The sequence below is a fragment of the Oncorhynchus nerka genome, linkage group LG10, assembly GCF_034236695.1.
Source record: "Oncorhynchus nerka isolate Pitt River linkage group LG10, Oner_Uvic_2.0, whole genome shotgun sequence".
NCBI classification, from domain to species: Eukaryota; Metazoa; Chordata; class Actinopteri; order Salmoniformes; family Salmonidae; genus Oncorhynchus; species Oncorhynchus nerka.
In genome coordinates, this window is record NC_088405.1 from 2,841,573 (window position 1) to 2,861,085 (window position 19,513).

At 46.1% G+C, this 19,513-nt stretch overlaps 1 protein-coding gene across 1 annotated transcript in view; it reads left to right on the top strand.

Moving 5' to 3' along the window:
• The window catches only part of rhobtb1 (Rho related BTB domain containing 1), a 55,871-nt gene that overhangs the window by 13,740 nt on the left and 22,618 nt on the right, over window positions 1-19,513 (top strand). Inside the window, exons 4-6 of the mRNA XM_065022914.1 lie at window positions 12,570-12,755; window positions 15,267-15,675; window positions 15,957-16,506. Of these exons, the coding sequence (XP_064878986.1) occupies window positions 12,570-12,755; window positions 15,267-15,675; window positions 15,957-16,506 (1,145 nt within the window). The remainder of the gene's footprint in view (window positions 1-12,569; window positions 12,756-15,266; window positions 15,676-15,956; window positions 16,507-19,513) is intronic.

The window sequence follows — 19,513 nt, forward strand, 5'->3', positions numbered from 1 at the left end:
GGTTAGGTAGTATCTGCTAGGTTAGGTAGTGTATGCTACTCTGCTAGTTTAGGTAGTATCAGCTACTCTGCTAGGTTAGGTAGTGTATGCTACTCTGCTAGGTTAGGTAGTGTATGCTACTCTGCTAGGTTAGGTAGTGTATGCTACTCTGCTAGGTTAGGTAGTGTATGCTACTCTGCTAGGTTAGGTAGTGTATGCTACTCTGCTAGGTTAGGTAGTATCTGCTACTCTGCTAGGTTAGGTAGTATATGCTACTCTGCTAGGTTAGGTAGTATCTTCTAGGTTAGGTAGTATCTGCTAGGTTAGGTAGTGTCTGCTACCCTGCTGGGTTAGGTAGTGTCTGCTACCCTGCTGGGTTAGGTAGTGTATGCTACTCTGCTAGGTTAGGTAGTATATGCTACTCTGCTAGGTTAGGTAGTATCTGCTACTCTGCTAGGTTAGGTAGTATCTTCTAGGTTAGGTAGTATCTGCTAGGTTAGGTAGTGTCTGCTACCCTGCTGGGTTAGGTAGTGTCTGCTACCCTGCTGGGTTAGGTAGTGTCTGCTACCCTGCTTGGTTAGGTAGTCTCTGCTACCCTGCTAGGTTAGGTAGTGTCTGCTACCCTGCTAGGTTAGGTAGTGTCTGCTACCCTGCTAGGTTAGGTAGTGTCTGCTACCCTGCTAGGTTAGGTAGTGTCTGCTACCCTGCTTGGTTAGGTAGTCTGCTACTCTGCTTGGTTAGGTAGTATCTGCTACTCTGCTAGGTTAGGTAGTATCTGCTACTCTGCTAGGTTAGGTAGTATCTGCTAGGTTAGGTAGTATCTGCTACTCTGCTAGGTTAGGTAGTATCTGCTAGGTTAGGTAGTATCTGCTACTCTGCTAGGTTAGGTAGTATCTGCTACTCTGCTAGGTTAGGTAGTATCTGCTAGGTTAGGTAGTATCTGCTACTATGCTAGGTTAGGTAGTATCTGCTAGGTTAGGTAGTATCTGCTACTATGCTAGGTTAGGTAGTATCTGCTAGGTTAGGTAGTGTATGCTACTCTGCTAGGTTAGGTAGTGTCTGCTACTCTGCTAGGTTAGGTAGTGTCTGCTATTCTGCTAGGTTAGGTAGTGTCTGCTACTCTGCTAGGTTAGGTAGTGTCTGCTACTCTGCTAGGTTAGGTAGTATCTGCTACTCTGCTAGGTTAGGTAGTATCTGCTACTCTGCTAGGTTAGGTAGTATCTGCTACTCTGCTGGGTTAGGTAGTATCTGCTACTCTGCTAGGTTAGGTAGTGTCTGCTAGGTTAGGTAGTGTCTGCTAGGTTAGGTAGTATCTGCTACTCTGCTGGGTTAGGTAGTATCTGCTACTCTGCTAGGTTAGGTAGTGTCTGCTAGGTTAGGTAGTATCTGCTACTCTGCTAGGTTAGGTAGTGTCTGCTAGGTTAGGTAGTGTCTGCTACTCTGCTAGGTTAGGTAGTGTCTGCTACTCTGCTAGGTTAGGTAGTGTCTGCTACTCTGCTAGGTTAGGTAGTATCTGCTACTCTGCTAGGTTAGGTAGTATCTGCTACTCTGCTAGGTTAGGTAGTATCTGCTACGTTAGGTAGTGTCTGCTAGGTTAGGTAGTATCTGCTACTCTGCTAGGTTAGGTAGTATCTGCTACTCTGCTTGGTTAGGTAGTATCTGCTACTCTGCTAGGTTAGGTAGTGTCTGCTAGGTTAGGTAGTATCTGCTAGGTTTGGTGTAGTCATTTACAGTGTAGCATAATAGACGTGAGTCCTGATATATTTGGCATGGACTGATGGCTGCATGCATAGTGTAGTGATCCTGTCTAATGAGCCATGTTACAATTCCCACCGAGTGGGTTAACCCTATTGGCCCAATGCCAGCGACCTGGGTTCCCGGCTCTGGCCCTCTGGACACTGAAATATTCAGCTGGTTTTGGACTTCCTGTAAATTAGTTTTCTCTCCATCTTAGTATCCGACTGTGTTATTCTTAAATGATGCCTCAGACTGTCTTAATGGAACTGGTGCCTCCGATGAGCTTTCATTGATTGGTGGATTGATCGTTGTCAAGCTGCCACCATCATCCTCTAACATCTGTTGATGTCGGCGAGACATGAGGTCGGTCTGTCTGTTTACCTTGAAGGCAGTTTAAACCCACACCCCTCTAATCATTCATTATAACCTCTGTTATAACAGGTGTTTGGTGTAGTACTGTAGCTGTTGTCTTGTCAGAGTGGTGTTGTGTTTGGTGTAGTACTGTAGCTGTTGTCAGAGTGGTGTTGTGTTTGGTGTAGTACTGTAGCTGTTGTCTTGTCAGAGTGGTGTTGTGTTTGGTGTAGTACTGTAGCTGTTGTCTTGTCAGAGTGGTGTTGTGTTTGGTGTAGTACTGCAGCTGTTGCCTTGTCAGAGTGGTGTTGTGTTTGGTGTAGTACTGTAGCTGTTGTCAGAGTGGTGTTGTGTTTGGTGTAGTACTGTAGCTGTTGCCTTGTCAGAGTGGTGTTGTGTTTGGTGTAGTACTGCAGCTGTTGCCTTGTCAGAGTGGTGTTGTGTTTGGTGTAGTACTGTAGCTGTTGTCAGAGTGGTGTTGTGTTTGGTGTAGTACTGTAGCTGTTGTCTTGTCAGAGTGGTGTTCTGTTTGGTGTAGTACTGTAGCTGTTGCCTTGTCAGAGTGGTGTTGTGTTTGGTGTAGTACTGTAGCTGTTGTCAGAGTGGTGTTGTGTTTGGTGTAGTACTGTAGCTGTTGTCAGAGTGGTGTTGTGTTTGGTGTAGTACTGTAGCTGTTGTCAGAGTGGTGTTGTGTTTGGTGTAGTACTGTAGCTGTTGCCTTGTCAGAGTGGTGTTGTGTTTGGTGTAGTACTGTAGCTGTTGTCAGAGTGGTGTTGTGTTTGGTGTAGTACTGTAGCTGTTGTCTTGTCAGAGTGGTGTTGTGTTTGGTGTAGTACTGTAGCTGTTGCCTTGTCAGAGTGGTGTTGTGTTTGGTGTAGTACTGTAGCTGTTGTCTTGTCTGAGTGGTGTTGTGTTTGGTGTAGTACTGTAGCTGTTGTCTTGTCAGAGTGGAGTTGTGTTTGGTGTAGTACTGTAGCTGTTGTCTTGTCAGAGTGGTGTTGTGTTTGGTGTAGTACTGTAGCTGTTGTCTTGTCTGAGTGGTGTTGTGTTTGGTGTAGTACTGTAGCTGTTGTCTTGTCAGAGTGGTGTTGTGTTTGGTGTAGTACTGTAGCTGTTGTCAGAGTGGTGTTGTGTTTGGTGTAGTACTGTAGCTGTTGTCTTGTCAGAGTGGTGTTGTGTTTGGTGTAGTACTGTAGCTGTTGTCTTGTCAGAGTGGTGTTATGTTTGGTGTAGTACTGTAGCTGTTGTCAGAGTGGTGTTGTGTTTGGTGTAGTACTGTAGCTGTTGTCTTGTCAGAGTGGTGTTGTGTTTGGTGTAGTACTGTAGCTGTTGTCTTGTCAGAGTGGTGTTCTGTTTGGTGTAGTACTGTAGCTGTTGCCTTGTCAGAGTGGTGTTCTGTTTGGTGTAGTACTGTAGCTGTTGTCTTGTCAGAGTGGTGTTGTGTTTGGTGTAGTACTGTAGCTGTTGTCTTGTCAGAGTGGAGTTTGGTGTAGTACTGTAGCTGTTGTCTTGTCAGAGTGGAGTGGTGTTTGGTGTAGTACTGTAGCTGTTGTCAGAGTGGTGTTGTGTTTGGTGTAGTACTGTAGCTGTTGTCTTGTCAGAGTGGAGTTTGGTGTAGTACTGTAGCTGTTGTCTTGTCAGAGTGGAGTTTGGTGTAGTACTGTAGCTGTTGTCTTGTCAGAGTGGAGTGGTGTTTGGTGTAGTACTGTAGCTGTTGTCAGAGTGGTGTTGTGTTTGGTGTAGTACTGTAGCTGTTGTCTTGTCAGAGTGGAGTTTGGTGTAGTACTGTAGCTGTTGTCTTGTCAGAGTGGAGTTGTGTTTGGTGTAGTACTGTAGCTGTTGTCTTGTCAGAGTGGTGTTCTGTTTGGTGTAGTACTGTAGCTGTTGCCTTGTCAGAGTGGAGTTGTGTTTGGTGTAGTACTGTAGCTGTTGTCTTGTCAGAGTGGAGTTGTGTTTGGTGTAGTACTGTAGCTGTTGTCTTGTCAGAGTGGTGTTGTGTTTGGTGTAGTACTGTAGCTGTTGTCTTGTCAGAGTGGTGTTGTGTTTGGTGTAGTACTGTAGCTGTTGTCTTGTCAGAGTGGTGTTGTGTTTGGTGTAGTACTGTAGCTGTTGTCAGAGTGGTGTTGTGTTTGGTGTAGTACTGTAGCTGTTGTCAGAGTGGTGTTGTGTTTGGTGTAGTACTGTAGCTGTTGTCTTGTCAGAGTGGTGTTGTGTTTGGTGTAGTACTGTAGCTGTTGTCTTGTCAGAGTGGTGTTGTGTTTGGTGTAGTACTGTAGCTGTTGTCTTGTCAGAGTGGTGTTGTGTTTGGTGTAGTACTGTAGCTGTTGTCTTGTCAGAGTGGAGTGGTGTTTGGTGTAGTACTGTAGCTGTTGTCAGAGTGGTGTTGTGTTTGGTGTAGTACTGTAGCTGTTGTCTTGTCAGAGTGGAGTTTGGTGTAGTACTGTAGCTGTTGTCTTGTCAGAGTGGAGTTGTGTTTGGTGTAGTACTGTAGCTGTTGTCTTGTCAGAGTGGAGTTGTGTTTGGTGTAGTACTGTAGCTGTTGTCTTGTCAGAGTGGTGTTGTGTTTGGTGTAGTACTGTAGCTGTTGTCAGAGTGGTGTTGTGTTTGGTGTAGTACTGTAGCTGTTGTCTTGTCAGAGTGGAGTTGTGTTTGGTGTAGTACTGTAGCTGTTGTCTTGTCAGAGTGGAGTTGTGTTTGGTGTAGTACTGTAGCTGTTGTCTTGTCAGAGTGGTGTTGTGTTTGGTGTAGTACTGTAGCTGTTGTCTTGTCAGAGTGGTGTTCTGTTTGGTGTAGTACTGTAGCTGTTGTCAGAGTGGTGTTGTGTTTGGTGTAGTACTGTAGCTGTTGTCAGAGTGGTGTTGTGTTTGGTGTAGTACTGTAGCTGTTGTCTTGTCAGAGTGGTGTTGTGTTTGGTGTAGTACTGTAGCTGTTGCCTTGTCAGAGTGGTGTTGTGTTTGGTGTAGTACTGTAGCTGTTGTCAGAGTGGTGTTGTGTTTGGTGTAGTACTGTAGCTGTTGTCAGAGTGGTGTTGTGTTTGGTGTAGTACTGTAGCTGTTGTCAGAGTGGTGTTGTGTTTGGTGTAGTACTGTAGCTGTTGCCTTGTCAGAGTGGTGTTGTGTTTGGTGTAGTACTGTAGCTGTTGTCTTGTCAGAGTGGTGTTGTGTTTGGTGTAGTACTGTAGCTGTTGTCTTGTCAGAGTGGTGTTGTGTTTGGTGTAGTACTGTAGCTGTTGTCTTGTCAGAGTGGTGTTGTGTTTGGTGTAGTACTGTAGCTGTTGTCTTGTCAGAGTGGTGTTCTGTTTGGTGTAGTACTGTAGCTGTTGTCAGAGTGGTGTTGTGTTTGGTGTAGTACTGTAGCTGTTGTCAGAGTGGTGTTGTGTTTGGTGTAGTACTGTAGCTGTTGCCTTGTCAGAGTGGTGTTGTGTTTGGTGTAGTACTGTAGCTGTTGTCAGAGTGGTGTTGTGTTTGGTGTAGTACTGTAGCTGTTGCCTTGTCAGAGTGGTGTTGTGTTTGGTGTAGTACTGTAGCTGTTGTCAGAGTGGTGTTGTGTTTGGTGTAGTACTGTAGCTGTTGTCTTGTCAGAGTGGTGTTGTGTTTGGTGTAGTACTGTAGCTGTTGTCAGAGTGGTGTTGTGTTTGGTGTAGTACTGTAGCGATTGCCTTGTCAGAGTGGTGTTGTGTTTGGTGTAGTACTGTAGCTGTTGTCAGAGTGGTGTTGTGTTTGGTGTAGTACTGTAGCTGTTGTCTTGTCAGAGTGGTGTTCTGTTTGGTGTACTACTGTAGCTGTTGTCAGAGTGGTGTTGTGTTTGGTGTAGTACTGCAGCTGTTGTCTTGTCAGAGTGGTGTTGTGTTTGGTGTAGTACTGTAGCTGTTGTCTTGTCAGAGTGGTGTTTGGTGTAGTACTGTAGCTGTTGTCAGAGTGGAGTTTGGTGTAGTACTGTAGCTGTTGCCTTGTCAGAGTGGTGTTGTGTTTGGTGTAGTACTGTAGCTGTTGTCTTGTCAGAGTGGTGTTGTGTTTGGTGTAGTACTGTAGCTGTTGTCAGAGTGGTGTTGTGTTTGGTGTAGTACTGTAGCTGTTGTCTTGTCAGAGTGGTGTTGTGTTTGGTGTAGTACTGTAGCTGTTGTCAGAGTGGTGTTGTGTTTGGTGTAGTACTGTAGCTGTTGTCAGAGTGGTGTTCTGTTTGGTGTACTACTGTAGCTGTTGTCAGAGTGGTGTTGTGTTTGGTGTAGTACTGTAGCTGTTGTCTTGTCAGAGTGGTGTTGTGTTTAGTGTAGTACTGCAGCTGTTGTCTTGTCAGAGTGGTGTTGTGTTTGGTGTAGTACTGTAGCTGTTGTCTTGTCAGAGTGGTGTTGTGTTTGGTGTAGTACTGTAGCTGTTGTCAGAGTGGTGTTGTGTTTGGTGTAGTACTGTAGCTGTTGTCTTGTCAGAGTGGTGTTGTGTTTGGTGTAGTACTGTAGCTGTTGTCTTGTCAGAGTGGTGTTGTGTTTGGTGTAGTACTGCAGCTGTTGTCTTGTCAGAGTGGTGTTGTGTTTGGTGTAGTACTGTAGCTGTTGTCAGAGTGGTGTTGTGTTTGGTGTAGTACTGTAGCTGTTGCCTTGTCAGAGTGGTGTTGTGTTTGGTGTAGTACTGTAGCTGTTGTCAGAGTGGTGTTGTGTTTGGTGTAGTACTGTAGCTGTTGCCTTGTCAGAGTGGTGTTGTGTTTGGTGTAGTACTGTAGCTGTTGTCTTGTCAGAGTGGTGTTGTGTTTGGTGTAGTACTGTAGCTGTTGTCAGAGTGGTGTTGTGTTTGGTGTAGTACTGTAGCTGTTGTCTTGTCAGAGTGGTGTTGTGTTTGGTGTAGTACTGTAGCTGTTGCCTTGTCAGAGTGGTGTTGTGTTTGGTGTAGTACTGTAGCTGTTGTCTTGTCAGAGTGGTGTTGTGTTTGGTGTAGTACTGTAGCTGTTGTCTTGTCAGAGTGGTGTTGTGTTTGGTGTAGTACTGTAGCTGTTGTCTTGTCAGAGTGGTGTTGTGTTTGGTGTAGTACTGTAGCTGTTGTCAGAGTGGTGTTGTGTTTGGTGTAGTACTGTAGCTGTTGTCAGAGTGGTGTTCTGTTTGGTGTAGTACTGTAGCTGTTGCCTTGTCAGAGTGGTGTTGTGTTTGGTGTAGTACTGTAGCTGTTGCCTTGTCAGAGTGGTGTTGTGTTTGGTGTAGTACTGTAGCTGTTGTCTTGTCAGAGTGGTGTTGTGTTTGGTGTAGTACTGTAGCTGTTGTCAGAGTGGTGTTCTGTTTGGTGTAGTACTGTAGCTGTTGTCAGAGTGGTGTTGTGTTTGGTGTAGTACTGTAGCTGTTGCCTTGTCAGAGTGGTGTTGTGTTTGGTGTAGTACTGTAGCTGTTGTCTTGTCAGAGTGGTGTTGTGTTTGGTGTAGTACTGTAGCTGTTGTCAGAGTGGTGTTGTGTTTGGTGTAGTACTGCAGCTGTTGTCTTGTCAGAGTGGTGTTGTGTTTGGTGTAGTACTGTAGCTGTTGTCTTGTCAGAGTGGTGTTGTGTTTGGTGTAGTACTGTAGCTGTTGTGTTGTCAGAGTGGTGTTGTGTTTGGTGTAGTACTGTAGCTGTTGTCTTGTCAGAGTGGTGTTGTGTTTGGTGTAGTACTGTAGCTGTTGTCTTGTCAGAGTGGTGTTCTGTTTGGTGTAGTACTGTAGCTGTTGTCAGAGTGGTGTTGTGTTTGGTGTAGTACTGTAGCTGTTGCCTTGTCAGAGTGGTGTTGTGTTTGGTGTAGTACTGTAGCTGTTGTCTTGTCAGAGTGGTGTTGTGTTTGGTGTAGTACTGTAGCTGTTGTGTTGTCAGAGTGGTGTTGTGTTTGGTGTAGTACTGTAGCTGTTGTGTTGTCAGAGTGGTGTTGTGTTTGGTGTAGTACTGTAGCTGTTGTCTTGTCAGAGTGGTGTTCTGTTTGGTGTAGTACTGTAGCTGTTGCCTTGTCAGAGTGGTGTTGTGTTTGGTGTAGTACTGTAGCTGTTGTCAGAGTGGTGTTGTGTTTGGTGTAGTACTGTAGCTGTTGTCTTGTCAGAGTGGTGTTCTGTTTGGTGTACTACTGTAGCTGTTGTCAGAGTGGTGTTGTGTTTGGTGTAGTACTGCAGCTGTTGTCTTGTCAGAGTGGTGTTGTGTTTGGTGTAGTACTGTAGCTGTTGTCTTGTCAGAGTGGTGTTTGGTGTAGTACTGTAGCTGTTGTCAGAGTGGAGTTTGGTGTAGTACTGTAGCTGTTGCCTTGTCAGAGTGGTGTTGTGTTTGGTGTAGTACTGTAGCTGTTGTCTTGTCAGAGTGGTGTTGTGTTTGGTGTAGTACTGTAGCTGTTGTCAGAGTGGTGTTGTGTTTGGTGTAGTACTGTAGCTGTTGTCTTGTCAGAGTGGTGTTGTGTTTGGTGTAGTACTGTAGCTGTTGTCAGAGTGGTGTTGTGTTTGGTGTAGTACTGTAGCTGTTGTCAGAGTGGTGTTCTGTTTGGTGTACTACTGTAGCTGTTGTCAGAGTGGTGTTGTGTTTGGTGTAGTACTGTAGCTGTTGTCTTGTCAGAGTGGTGTTGTGTTTGGTGTAGTACTGCAGCTGTTGTCTTGTCAGAGTGGTGTTGTGTTTGGTGTAGTACTGTAGCTGTTGTCTTGTCAGAGTGGTGTTGTGTTTGGTGTAGTACTGTAGCTGTTGTCAGAGTGGTGTTGTGTTTGGTGTAGTACTGTAGCTGTTGTCTTGTCAGAGTGGTGTTGTGTTTGGTGTAGTACTGTAGCTGTTGTCTTGTCAGAGTGGTGTTGTGTTTGGTGTAGTACTGCAGCTGTTGTCTTGTCAGAGTGGTGTTGTGTTTGGTGTAGTACTGTAGCTGTTGTCAGAGTGGTGTTGTGTTTGGTGTAGTACTGTAGCTGTTGCCTTGTCAGAGTGGTGTTGTGTTTGGTGTAGTACTGTAGCTGTTGTCAGAGTGGTGTTGTGTTTGGTGTAGTACTGTAGCTGTTGCCTTGTCAGAGTGGTGTTGTGTTTGGTGTAGTACTGTAGCTGTTGTCTTGTCAGAGTGGTGTTGTGTTTGGTGTAGTACTGTAGCTGTTGTCAGAGTGGTGTTGTGTTTGGTGTAGTACTGTAGCTGTTGTCTTGTCAGAGTGGTGTTGTGTTTGGTGTAGTACTGTAGCTGTTGCCTTGTCAGAGTGGTGTTGTGTTTGGTGTAGTACTGTAGCTGTTGTCTTGTCAGAGTGGTGTTGTGTTTGGTGTAGTACTGTAGCTGTTGTCTTGTCAGAGTGGTGTTGTGTTTGGTGTAGTACTGTAGCTGTTGTCTTGTCAGAGTGGTGTTGTGTTTGGTGTAGTACTGTAGCTGTTGTCAGAGTGGTGTTGTGTTTGGTGTAGTACTGTAGCTGTTGTCAGAGTGGTGTTCTGTTTGGTGTAGTACTGTAGCTGTTGCCTTGTCAGAGTGGTGTTGTGTTTGGTGTAGTACTGTAGCTGTTGCCTTGTCAGAGTGGTGTTGTGTTTGGTGTAGTACTGTAGCTGTTGTCTTGTCAGAGTGGTGTTGTGTTTGGTGTAGTACTGTAGCTGTTGTCAGAGTGGTGTTCTGTTTGGTGTAGTACTGTAGCTGTTGTCAGAGTGGTGTTGTGTTTGGTGTAGTACTGTAGCTGTTGCCTTGTCAGAGTGGTGTTGTGTTTGGTGTAGTACTGTAGCTGTTGTCTTGTCAGAGTGGTGTTGTGTTTGGTGTAGTACTGTAGCTGTTGTCAGAGTGGTGTTGTGTTTGGTGTAGTACTGCAGCTGTTGTCTTGTCAGAGTGGTGTTGTGTTTGGTGTAGTACTGTAGCTGTTGTCTTGTCAGAGTGGTGTTGTGTTTGGTGTAGTACTGTAGCTGTTGTGTTGTCAGAGTGGTGTTGTGTTTGGTGTAGTACTGTAGCTGTTGTCTTGTCAGAGTGGTGTTGTGTTTGGTGTAGTACTGTAGCTGTTGTCTTGTCAGAGTGGTGTTCTGTTTGGTGTAGTACTGTAGCTGTTGTCAGAGTGGTGTTGTGTTTGGTGTAGTACTGTAGCTGTTGCCTTGTCAGAGTGGTGTTGTGTTTGGTGTAGTACTGTAGCTGTTGTCTTGTCAGAGTGGTGTTGTGTTTGGTGTAGTACTGTAGCTGTTGTGTTGTCAGAGTGGTGTTGTGTTTGGTGTAGTACTGTAGCTGTTGTGTTGTCAGAGTGGTGTTGTGTTTGGTGTAGTACTGTAGCTGTTGTCTTGTCAGAGTGGTGTTCTGTTTGGTGTAGTACTGTAGCTGTTGCCTTGTCAGAGTGGTGTTGTGTTTGGTGTAGTACTGTAGCTGTTGTCTTGTCAGAGTGGTGTTGTGTTTGGTGTAGTACTGTAGCTGTTGTCTTGTCAGAGTGGTGTTGTGTTTGGTGTAGTACTGTAGCTGTTGTCTTGTCAGAGTGGTGTTCTGTTTGGTGTAGTACTGTAGCTGTTGTCTTGTCAGAGTGGTGTTCTGTTTGGTGTAGTACTGTAGCTGTTGCCTTGTCAGAGTGGTGTTGTGTTTGGTGTAGTACTGTAGCTGTTGTCAGAGTGGTGTTGTGTTTGGTGTAGTACTGTAGCTGTTGTCTTGTCAGAGTGGTGTTGTGTTTGGTGTAGTACTGTAGCTGTTGCCTTGTCAGAGTGGTGTTGTGTTTGGTGTAGTACTGTAGCTGTTGTCAGAGTGGTGTTGTGTTTGGTGTAGTACTGTAGCTGTTGCCTTGTCAGAGTGGTGTTGTGTTTGGTGTAGTACTGTAGCTGTTGTCTTGTCAGAGTGGTGTTGTGTTTGGTGTAGTACTGTAGCTGTTGTCTTGTCAGAGTGGTGTTGTGTTTGGTGTAGTACTGTAGCTGTTGTCTTGTCAGAGTGGTGTTGTGTTTGGTGTAGTACTGTAGCTGTTGTCAGAGTGGTGTTGTGTTTGGTGTAGTACTGTAGCTGTTGTCAGAGTGGTGTTGTGTTTGGTGTAGTACTGTAGCTGTTGTCAGAGTGGTGTTGTGTTTGGTGTAGTACTGTAGCTGTTGCCTTGTCAGAGTGGTGTTGTGTTTGGTGTAGTACTGTAGCTGTTGCCTTGTCAGAGTGGTGTTGTGTTTGGTGTAGTACTGTAGCTGTTGTCTTGTCAGAGTGGTGTTGTGTTTGGTGTAGTACTGCAGCTGTTGTCTTGTCAGAGTGGTGTTGTGTTTGGTGTAGTACTGTAGCTGTTGTCAGAGTGGTGTTGTGTTTGGTGTAGTACTGTAGCTGTTGTCAGAGTGGTGTTGTGTTTGGTGTAGTACTGTAGCTGTTGCCTTGTCAGAGTGGTGTTGTGTTTGGTGTAGTACTGTAGCTGTTGTCTTGTCAGAGTGGTGTTGTGTTTGGTGTAGTACTGTAGCTGTTGTCAGAGTGGTGTTGTGTTTGGTGTAGTACTGTAGCTGTTGTCTTGTCAGAGTGGTGTTGTGTTTGGTGTAGTACTGTAGCTGTTGTCAGAGTGGTGTTGTGTTTGGTGTAGTACTGTAGCTGTTGTCTTGTCTGAGTGGTGTTGTGTTTGGTGTAGTACTGTAGCTGTTGTCTTGTCAGAGTGGTGTTGTGTTTGGTGTAGTACTGTAGCTGTTGTCTTGTCAGAGTGGTGTTCTGTTTGGTGTAGTACTGTAGCTGTTGTCAGAGTGGTGTTGTGTTTGGTGTAGTACTGCAGCTGTTGTCTTGTCAGAGTGGTGTTGTGTTTGGTGTAGTACTGTAGCTGTTGCCTTGTCAGAGTGGTGTTGTGTTTGGTGTAGTACTGTAGCTGTTGTCTTGTCAGAGTGGTGTTGTGTTTGGTGTAGTACTGTAGCTGTTGTCTTGTCAGAGTGGTGTTGTGTTTGGTGTAGTACTGCAGCTGTTGTCTTGTCAGAGTGGTGTTGTGTTTGGTGTACTACTGTAGCTGTTGTCAGAGTGGTGTTGTGTTTGGTGTAGTACTGTAGCTGTTGTCTTGTCAGAGTGGTGTTGTGTTTGGTGTAGTACTGCAGCTGTTGTCTTGTCAGAGACCAGGTTAAATTTAGTTCCTCAGTTAGGTGGTTAACCGATAATTGTACTCCGACGTCCTTGTGTAGGTGGAGGGAGTCTGGAAGGAAATTTAGGAATATTTGGGTTGTCTGAGAATTTATAGCATGGCTTTTGATGATCCTTGGTTGGGGTCTGAGCAGATTATTTGTTGCAAATGTAATAAAATGGTGGTCCGATCGTCCACGATTATGAGGAAAAACATTAAGATCCACAACATTTATTCCACGGGACAAAACTAGATCCAGATTTTGACTGTGGCAGTGAGTGGGTCCAGAGACATGTTGGACAAAACCCACTGAGTCGATGATGGCTCCGAAAGCCTTTTGGAGAGGGTCCGTGGACTTTTCCATGTGAATATTGAAGTCACCAAAAACTAGAATATTATCTGCCCTGACAACAAGGTCCGATAGGAATTCAGGGACCTCAGTTAGTGACTCTGCATACGGCCCAGGAGGCCTGTAAACAGTAGCTTTCTGTGTGTCTTTCTGGCTTTGATTATCTGGTGTCTTTCTGGCTCCTGTCTGTTCTCTCCAGGTCAGACGTGGTTGTGCTGTGTTTCTCCATCGCCAACCCCAACTCTCTGCATCACGTCAAGACCATGTGGCACATGGAGATCAAGCACTTTTGTCCCAGGACGCCTGTCATCCTGGTGGGTTGTCAGCTGGACCTGCGTTACGCTGATCTGGAGGCCGTCAACAGGGCCAGGAGGCCACTAGCCAGGTACAGAATCAGCATTATGTCACCATGTGACCGTCAACAGGGCCAGGAGGCCACTAGCCAGGTATAGAATCAGCATTATGTCACCATGTGGCTGTCAACAGGGCCAGGAGGCCACTAGCCAGGTATAGAATCAGCATTATGTCACCATGTGGCTGTCAACAGGGCCAGGAGGCCACTAGCCAGGTATAGAATCAGCATTATGTCACCATGTGACTGTCAACAGGGCCAGGAGGCCACTAGCCAGGTATAGAATCAGCATTATGTCACCATGTGACTGTCAACAGGGCCAGGAGGCCACTAGCCAGGTACAGAATCAGCATTATGTCACCATGTGGCTGTCAACAGGGCCAGGAGGCCACTAGCCAGGTACAGAATCAGCATTATGTCACCGTGTAACTGTCAACAGGGCCAGGAGGCCACTAGCCAGGTATAGAATCAGCATTATGTCACCATGTGACTGTCAACAGGGCCAGGAGGCCACTAGCCAGGTACAGAATCAGCATTATGTCACCATGTGGCTGTCAACAGGGCCAGGAGGCCACTAGCCAGGTATAGAATCAGCATTATGTCACCATGTGGCTGTCAACAGGGCCAGGAGGCCACTAGCCAGGTACAGAATCAGCATTATGTCACCGTGTAACTGTCAACAGGGCCAGGAGGCCACTAGCCAGGTATAGAATCAGCATTATGTCACCATGTGACTGTCAACAGGGCCAGGAGGCCACTAGCCAGGTATAGAATCAGCATTATGTCACCATGTGACTGTCAACAGGGCCAAGAGGCCACTAGCCAGGTATAGAATCAGCATTATGTCACCATGTGACTGTCAACAGGGCCAAGAGGCCACTAGCCAGGTACAGAATCAGCATTATGTCACCATGTGGCTGTCAACAGGGCCAGGAGGCCACTAGCCAGGTATAGAATCAGCATTATGTCACCATGTGGCTGTCAACAGGGCCAGGAGGCCACTAGCCAGGTATAGAATCAGCATTATGTCACCATGTGACTGTCAACAGGGCCAGGAGGCCACTAGCCAGGTATAGAATCAGCATTATGTCACCATGTGACTGTCAACAGGGCCAGGAGGCCACTAGCCAGGTACAGAATCAGCATTATGTCACCATGTGGCTGTCAACAGGGCCAGGAGGCCACTAGCCAGGTACAGAATCAGCATTATGTCACCGTGTGACTGTCAACAGGGCCAGGAGGCCACTAGCCAGGTATAGAATCAGCATTATGTCACCATGTGACTGTCAACAGGGCCAGGAGGCCACTAGCCAGGTATAGAATCAGCATTATGTCACCATGTGACTGTCAACAGGGCCAAGAGGCCACTAGCCAGGTATAGAATCAGCATTATGTCACCATGTGACTGTCAACAGGGCCAAGAGGCCACTAGCCAGGTATAGAATCAGCATTATGTCACCATGTGACTGTCAACAGGGCCAAGAGGCCACTAGCCAGGTACAGAATCAGCATTATGTCACCATGTGGCTGTCAACAGGGCCAGGAGGCCACTAGCCAGGTATAGAATCAGCATTATGTCACCATGTGGCTGTCAACAGGGCCAGGAGGCCACTAGCCAGGTATAGAATCAGCATTATGTCACCATGTGACTGTCAACAGGGCCAGGAGGCCACTAGCCAGGTATAGAATCAGCATTATGTCACCATGTGACTGTCAACAGGGCCAGGAGGCCACTAGCCAGGTACAGAATCAGCATTATGTCACCATGTGGCTGTCAACAGGGCCAGGAGGCCACTAGCCAGGTACAGAATCAGCATTATGTCACCGTGTGACTGTCAACAGGGCCAGGAGGCCACTAGCCAGGTATAGAATCAGCATTATGTCACCATGTGACTGTCAACAGGGCCAGGAGGCCACTAGCCAGGTATAGAATCAGCATTATGTCACCATGTGACTGTCAACAGGGCCAAGAGGCCACTAGCCAGGTATAGAATCAGCATTATGTCACCATGTGGCTGTCAACAGGGCCAGGAAGCCACTAGCCAGGTATAGAATCAGCATTATGTCACAATGTGACTGTCAACAGGGCCAAGAGGCCACTAGCCAGGTATAGAATCAGCATTATGTCACAATGTGACTGTCAACAGGGCCAGGAGGCCACTAGCCAGGTATAGAATCAGCATTATGTCACCATGTGACTGTCAACAGGGCCAGGAGGCCACTAGCCAGGTATAGAATCAGCGTTATGTCACCATGTGGCTGTCAACAGGGCCAGGAGGCCACTAGCCAGGTATAGAATCAGCATTATGTCACAATGTGACTGTCAACAGGGCCAGGAGGCCACTAGCCAGGTATAGAATCAGCGTTACGTCACCATGTAGCTGGTTTTGGTTGACGAAATCTATACATTTTAGTGTTAGTTGAAACTCTGTGCAGTAACTACTGACATTTTATTAAATTAAGCAACCCGGTTTACATACATTTAATAAATAATGACTTTGTATTCTTCCGTATTGAGAATAGCTCTTATTTCCTCCCCACCAGGCCGATAAAGCCCGGAGACATCCTTCCTCCAGAGAGTGGCCGGGAGGTGGCCAAGGAGCTGGGCATCTCCTACTATGAGACCAGTGTGTTCGACCAGTTTGGCATCAAGGACATCTTCGACAATGCCATTCGAGCCGCGCTCATCTCCCGTCGACACCTGCAGTTCTGGAAGTCCCACCTCCGGAAGGTCCAGAAGCCCCTCCTCCAGGCGCCCTTCCTGCCGCCCAAAGCACCGCCCCCTCTCATCAAGATTCCAGAGTGTGTCATCAACAACGGGGAGGGTCCTGGCCTCCTATTGGACAGTCCTCTTTGTGCTGACGTCATGTTCATCCTCCAGGACCACATCCACATCTTCGCCCACAAGATCTACCTCTCTACCTCCTCCTCCAAGTTTTATGACCTGTTCCAGGTAGTGTCTCTTTGCCTGGTTCCTCTCTAGTTTCCTCTCTAGTTTCCTCTCTAGTTTCCTCTCTAGTTTCCTCTCTAGTTTCCTCTCTAGGTTCCTCTCTAGGTTCTTCTCTAGTTCCTCTCTAGGTTCCTCTCTAGTTCCTCTCTCGGTTTCCTTCCTTCTAGGTTTTTATTCCACTGTGCTTCTGCCTCAGTATTGCTTGCTCTCTGTGGTTTCCGGTTGGGTTTCTGTAGAGAACTTTGTGACATAAAAAAAAACGTTATAAATGTGATTGTTTCCAGATGGACTTCAGTGACGAGTCCCAGTGCCTGGTGGTGACGGAGCGGCATGCCCGGGACTCTCTCCTCAGGACCCTTAGTCTGGACACAGAGGAGGACGTGGCTGTGCTCCCCAACCTCTCCCCCTGCTCCCTCCGGGCCTCTAAGAGTGACGGCACCCTGAAGATGATGAGCTTCTCTGGTAAGCACCGGCGCACCAAGCTGTCCTTGGCCTCCTGGAGCAAGGCCTTCTACAGCATCCACAAGGAGAGTGTGACCAACCCTGTGACGGGCTCCCCGGCTCACATGACGGTGGTGAAGATGGACTACTCTATCCAGCTGGGTCCGTTCAGTGCCGTGTTGAGGTTCCTCTACACTGGGGAGCTGGATGAAGAGGAGCGGGATCTGATGAAGATCGCCCAGATCGCGGAGGTCTTGGAGGTGTTTGATCTGAGGATGATGGTGGAGAACATCATGAACCATGAAGGCTTCATGAACCAGGAGATCACCAAGGCCTTCCACGTCAGGAAATCCAACCGCATCAAGGAGTGTCTCAACAAGAACACCTTCACAGGTAAACCATGCTGCATCGTAGATCAAAGTGTTTTCTGTTGCTTTTGACCAGGAAGTTATCATGTGTTTGGATCTTTGGATGGGGGTGATGTGTTCTGTTTAATGTGTTTCTCTGGGGCACACATCACCTTCAGGTTGGTGTTATAATGTCTCAGACGTCACCTTCAGGTTGTTGTTATAATGTCTCTGTCTCAGACGTCACCTTCAGGTTGTTGTTATAATGTCTCAGACGTCACCTTCAGGTTGTGGTTATAATGTCTCAGACGTCACCTTCAGGTTGTTGTTATAATGTCTCTGACGTCACCTTCAGGTTGTGGTTATAATGTCTCTGTCTCAGACGTCACCTTCAGGTTGTTGTTATAATGTCTCTGTCTCAGACGTCACCTTCAGGTTGTTGTTATAATGTCGTCACCTTCAGGTTGTTGTTATAATGTCTCAGACGTCACCTTCAGGTTGTTGTTATAATGTCTCTGTCTCAGACGTCACCTTCAGGTTGTTGTTATAATGTCTCAGACGTCACCTTCAGGTTGTTGTTATAATGTCTCAGACGTCACCTTCAGGTTGTGGTTATAATGTCTCAGACGTCACCTTCAGGTTGTTGTTATAATGTCTCTGTCTCAGACGTCACCTTCAGGTTGTTGTTATAATGTCTCTGTCTCAGACGTCACCTTCAGGTTGTTGTTATAATGTCTCTGTCTCAGACGTCACCTTCAGGTTGTTGTTATAATGTCTCTGTCTCAGACGTCACCTTCAGGTTGTTGTTATAATGTCTCTGTCTCAGACGTCACCTTCAGGTTGTTGTTATAATGTCTCTGTCTCAGACGTCACCTTCAGGTTGTTGTTATAATGTCTCAGACGTCACCTTCAGGTTGTTGTTATAATGTCTCAGACGTCACCTTCAGGTTGTTGTTATAATGTCTCTGTCTCAGACGTCACCTTCAGGTTGTTGTTATAATGTCTCTGTCTCAGACGTCACCTTCAGGTTGTTGTTATAATGTCTCTGTCCCAGACGTCACCTTCAGGTTGTTGTTATAATGTCTCTGTCTCAGACGTCACCTTCAGGTTGTTGTTATAATGTCTCTGTCTCAGACGTCACCTTCAGGTTGTTGTTATAATGTCTCAGACGTCACCTTCAGGTTGTTGTTATAATGTCTCTGTCTCAGACGTCACCTTCAGGTTGTGGTTATAATGTCTCAGACGTCACCTTCAGGTTGTTGTTATAATGTCTCTGTCTCAGACGTCACCATCAGGTTGTTGTTATAATGTCTCAGACGTCACCTTCAGGTTGTTGTTATAATGTCTCTGTCTCAGACGTCACCTTCAGGTTGTTGTTATAATGTCTCTGTCTCAGACGTCACCTTCAGGTTGTTGTTATAATGTCTCTGTCTCAGACGTCACCTTCAGGTTGTTGTTATAATGTCTCTGTCTCAGACGTCACCTTCAGGTTGTTGTTATAATGTCTCTGTCTCAGACGTCACCTTCAGGTTGTTGTTATAATGTCTCTGTCCCAGACGTCACCTTCAGGTTGTTGTTATAATGTCTCTGTCTCAGACGTCACCTTCAGGTTGTTGTTATAATGTCTCTGTCTCAGACGTCACCTTCAGGTTGTTGTTATAATGTCTCAGACGTCACCTTCAGGTTGTTGTTATAATGTCTCAGACGTCACCTTCAGGTTGTGGTTATAATGTCTCTCTGTCTCAGACGTCACCTTCAGGTTGTTGTTATAATGTCTCTGTCTCAGACGTCACCTTCAGGTTGTTGTTATAATGTCTCTGTCTCAGACGTCACCTTCAGGTTGTTGTTATAATGTCTCTGTCTCAGACGTCACCTTCAGGTTGTTGTTATAATGTCTCTGTCCCAGACGTCACCTTCAGGTTGTTGTTATAATGTCTCTGTCTCAGACGTCACCTTCAGGTTGTTGTTATAATGTCTCTGTCTCAGACGTCACCTTCAGGTTGTTGTTATAATGTCTCAGACGTCACCTTCAGGTTGTTGTTATAATGTCTCAGACGTCACCTTCAGGTTGTTGTTATAATGTCTCTGTCTCAGACGTCACCTTCAGGTTGTTGTTATAATGTCTCTGTCTCAGACGTCACCTTCAGGTTGTTGTTATAATGTCTCAGACGTCACCTTCAGGTTGTGGTTATAATGTCTCTGTCTCAGACGTCACCTTCAGGTTGTTGTTATAATGTCTCTGTCTCAGACGTCACCTTCAGGTTGTTGTTATAATGTCTCAGACGTCACCTTCAGGTTGTGGTTATAATGTCTCTGTCTCAGACGTCACCATCAGGTTGTTGTTATAATGTCTCAGACGTCACCTTCAGGTTGTTGTTATAATGTCTCTGTCTCAGACGTCACCTTCAGGTTGTTGTTATAATGTCTCTGTCTCAGACGTCACCTTCAGGTTGTTGTTATAATGTCTCTGTCTCAGACGTCACCTTCAGGTTGTTGTTATAATGTCTCTGTCTCAGACGTCACCTTCAGGTTGTTGTTATAATGTCTCTGTCTCAGACGTCACCTTCAGGTTGTAGTTATAATGTCTCTGTCTCAGACGTCACCTTCAGGTTGTTGTTATAATGTCTCAGACGTCACCTTCAGGTTGTGGTTATAATGTCTCTGTCTCAGACGTCACCATCAGGTTGTTGTTATAATGTCTCAGACGTCACCATCAGGTTGTTGTTATAATGTCTCAGACGTCACCTTCAGGTTGTTGTTATAATGTCTCTGTCTCAGACGTCACCTTCAGGTTGTTGTTATAATGTCTCTGTCTCAGACGTCACCTTCAGGTTGTTGTTATAATGTCTCTGTCTCAGACGTCACCTTCAGGTTGTTGTTATAATGTCTCTGTCTCAGACGTCACCTTCAGGTTGTTGTTATAATGTCTCTGTCTCAGACGTCACCTTCAGGTTGTAGTTATAATGTCTCTGTCTCAGACGTCACCTTCAGGTTGTAGTTATAATGTCTCTGTCTCAGACGTCACCTTCAGGTTGTTGTTATAATGTCTCAGA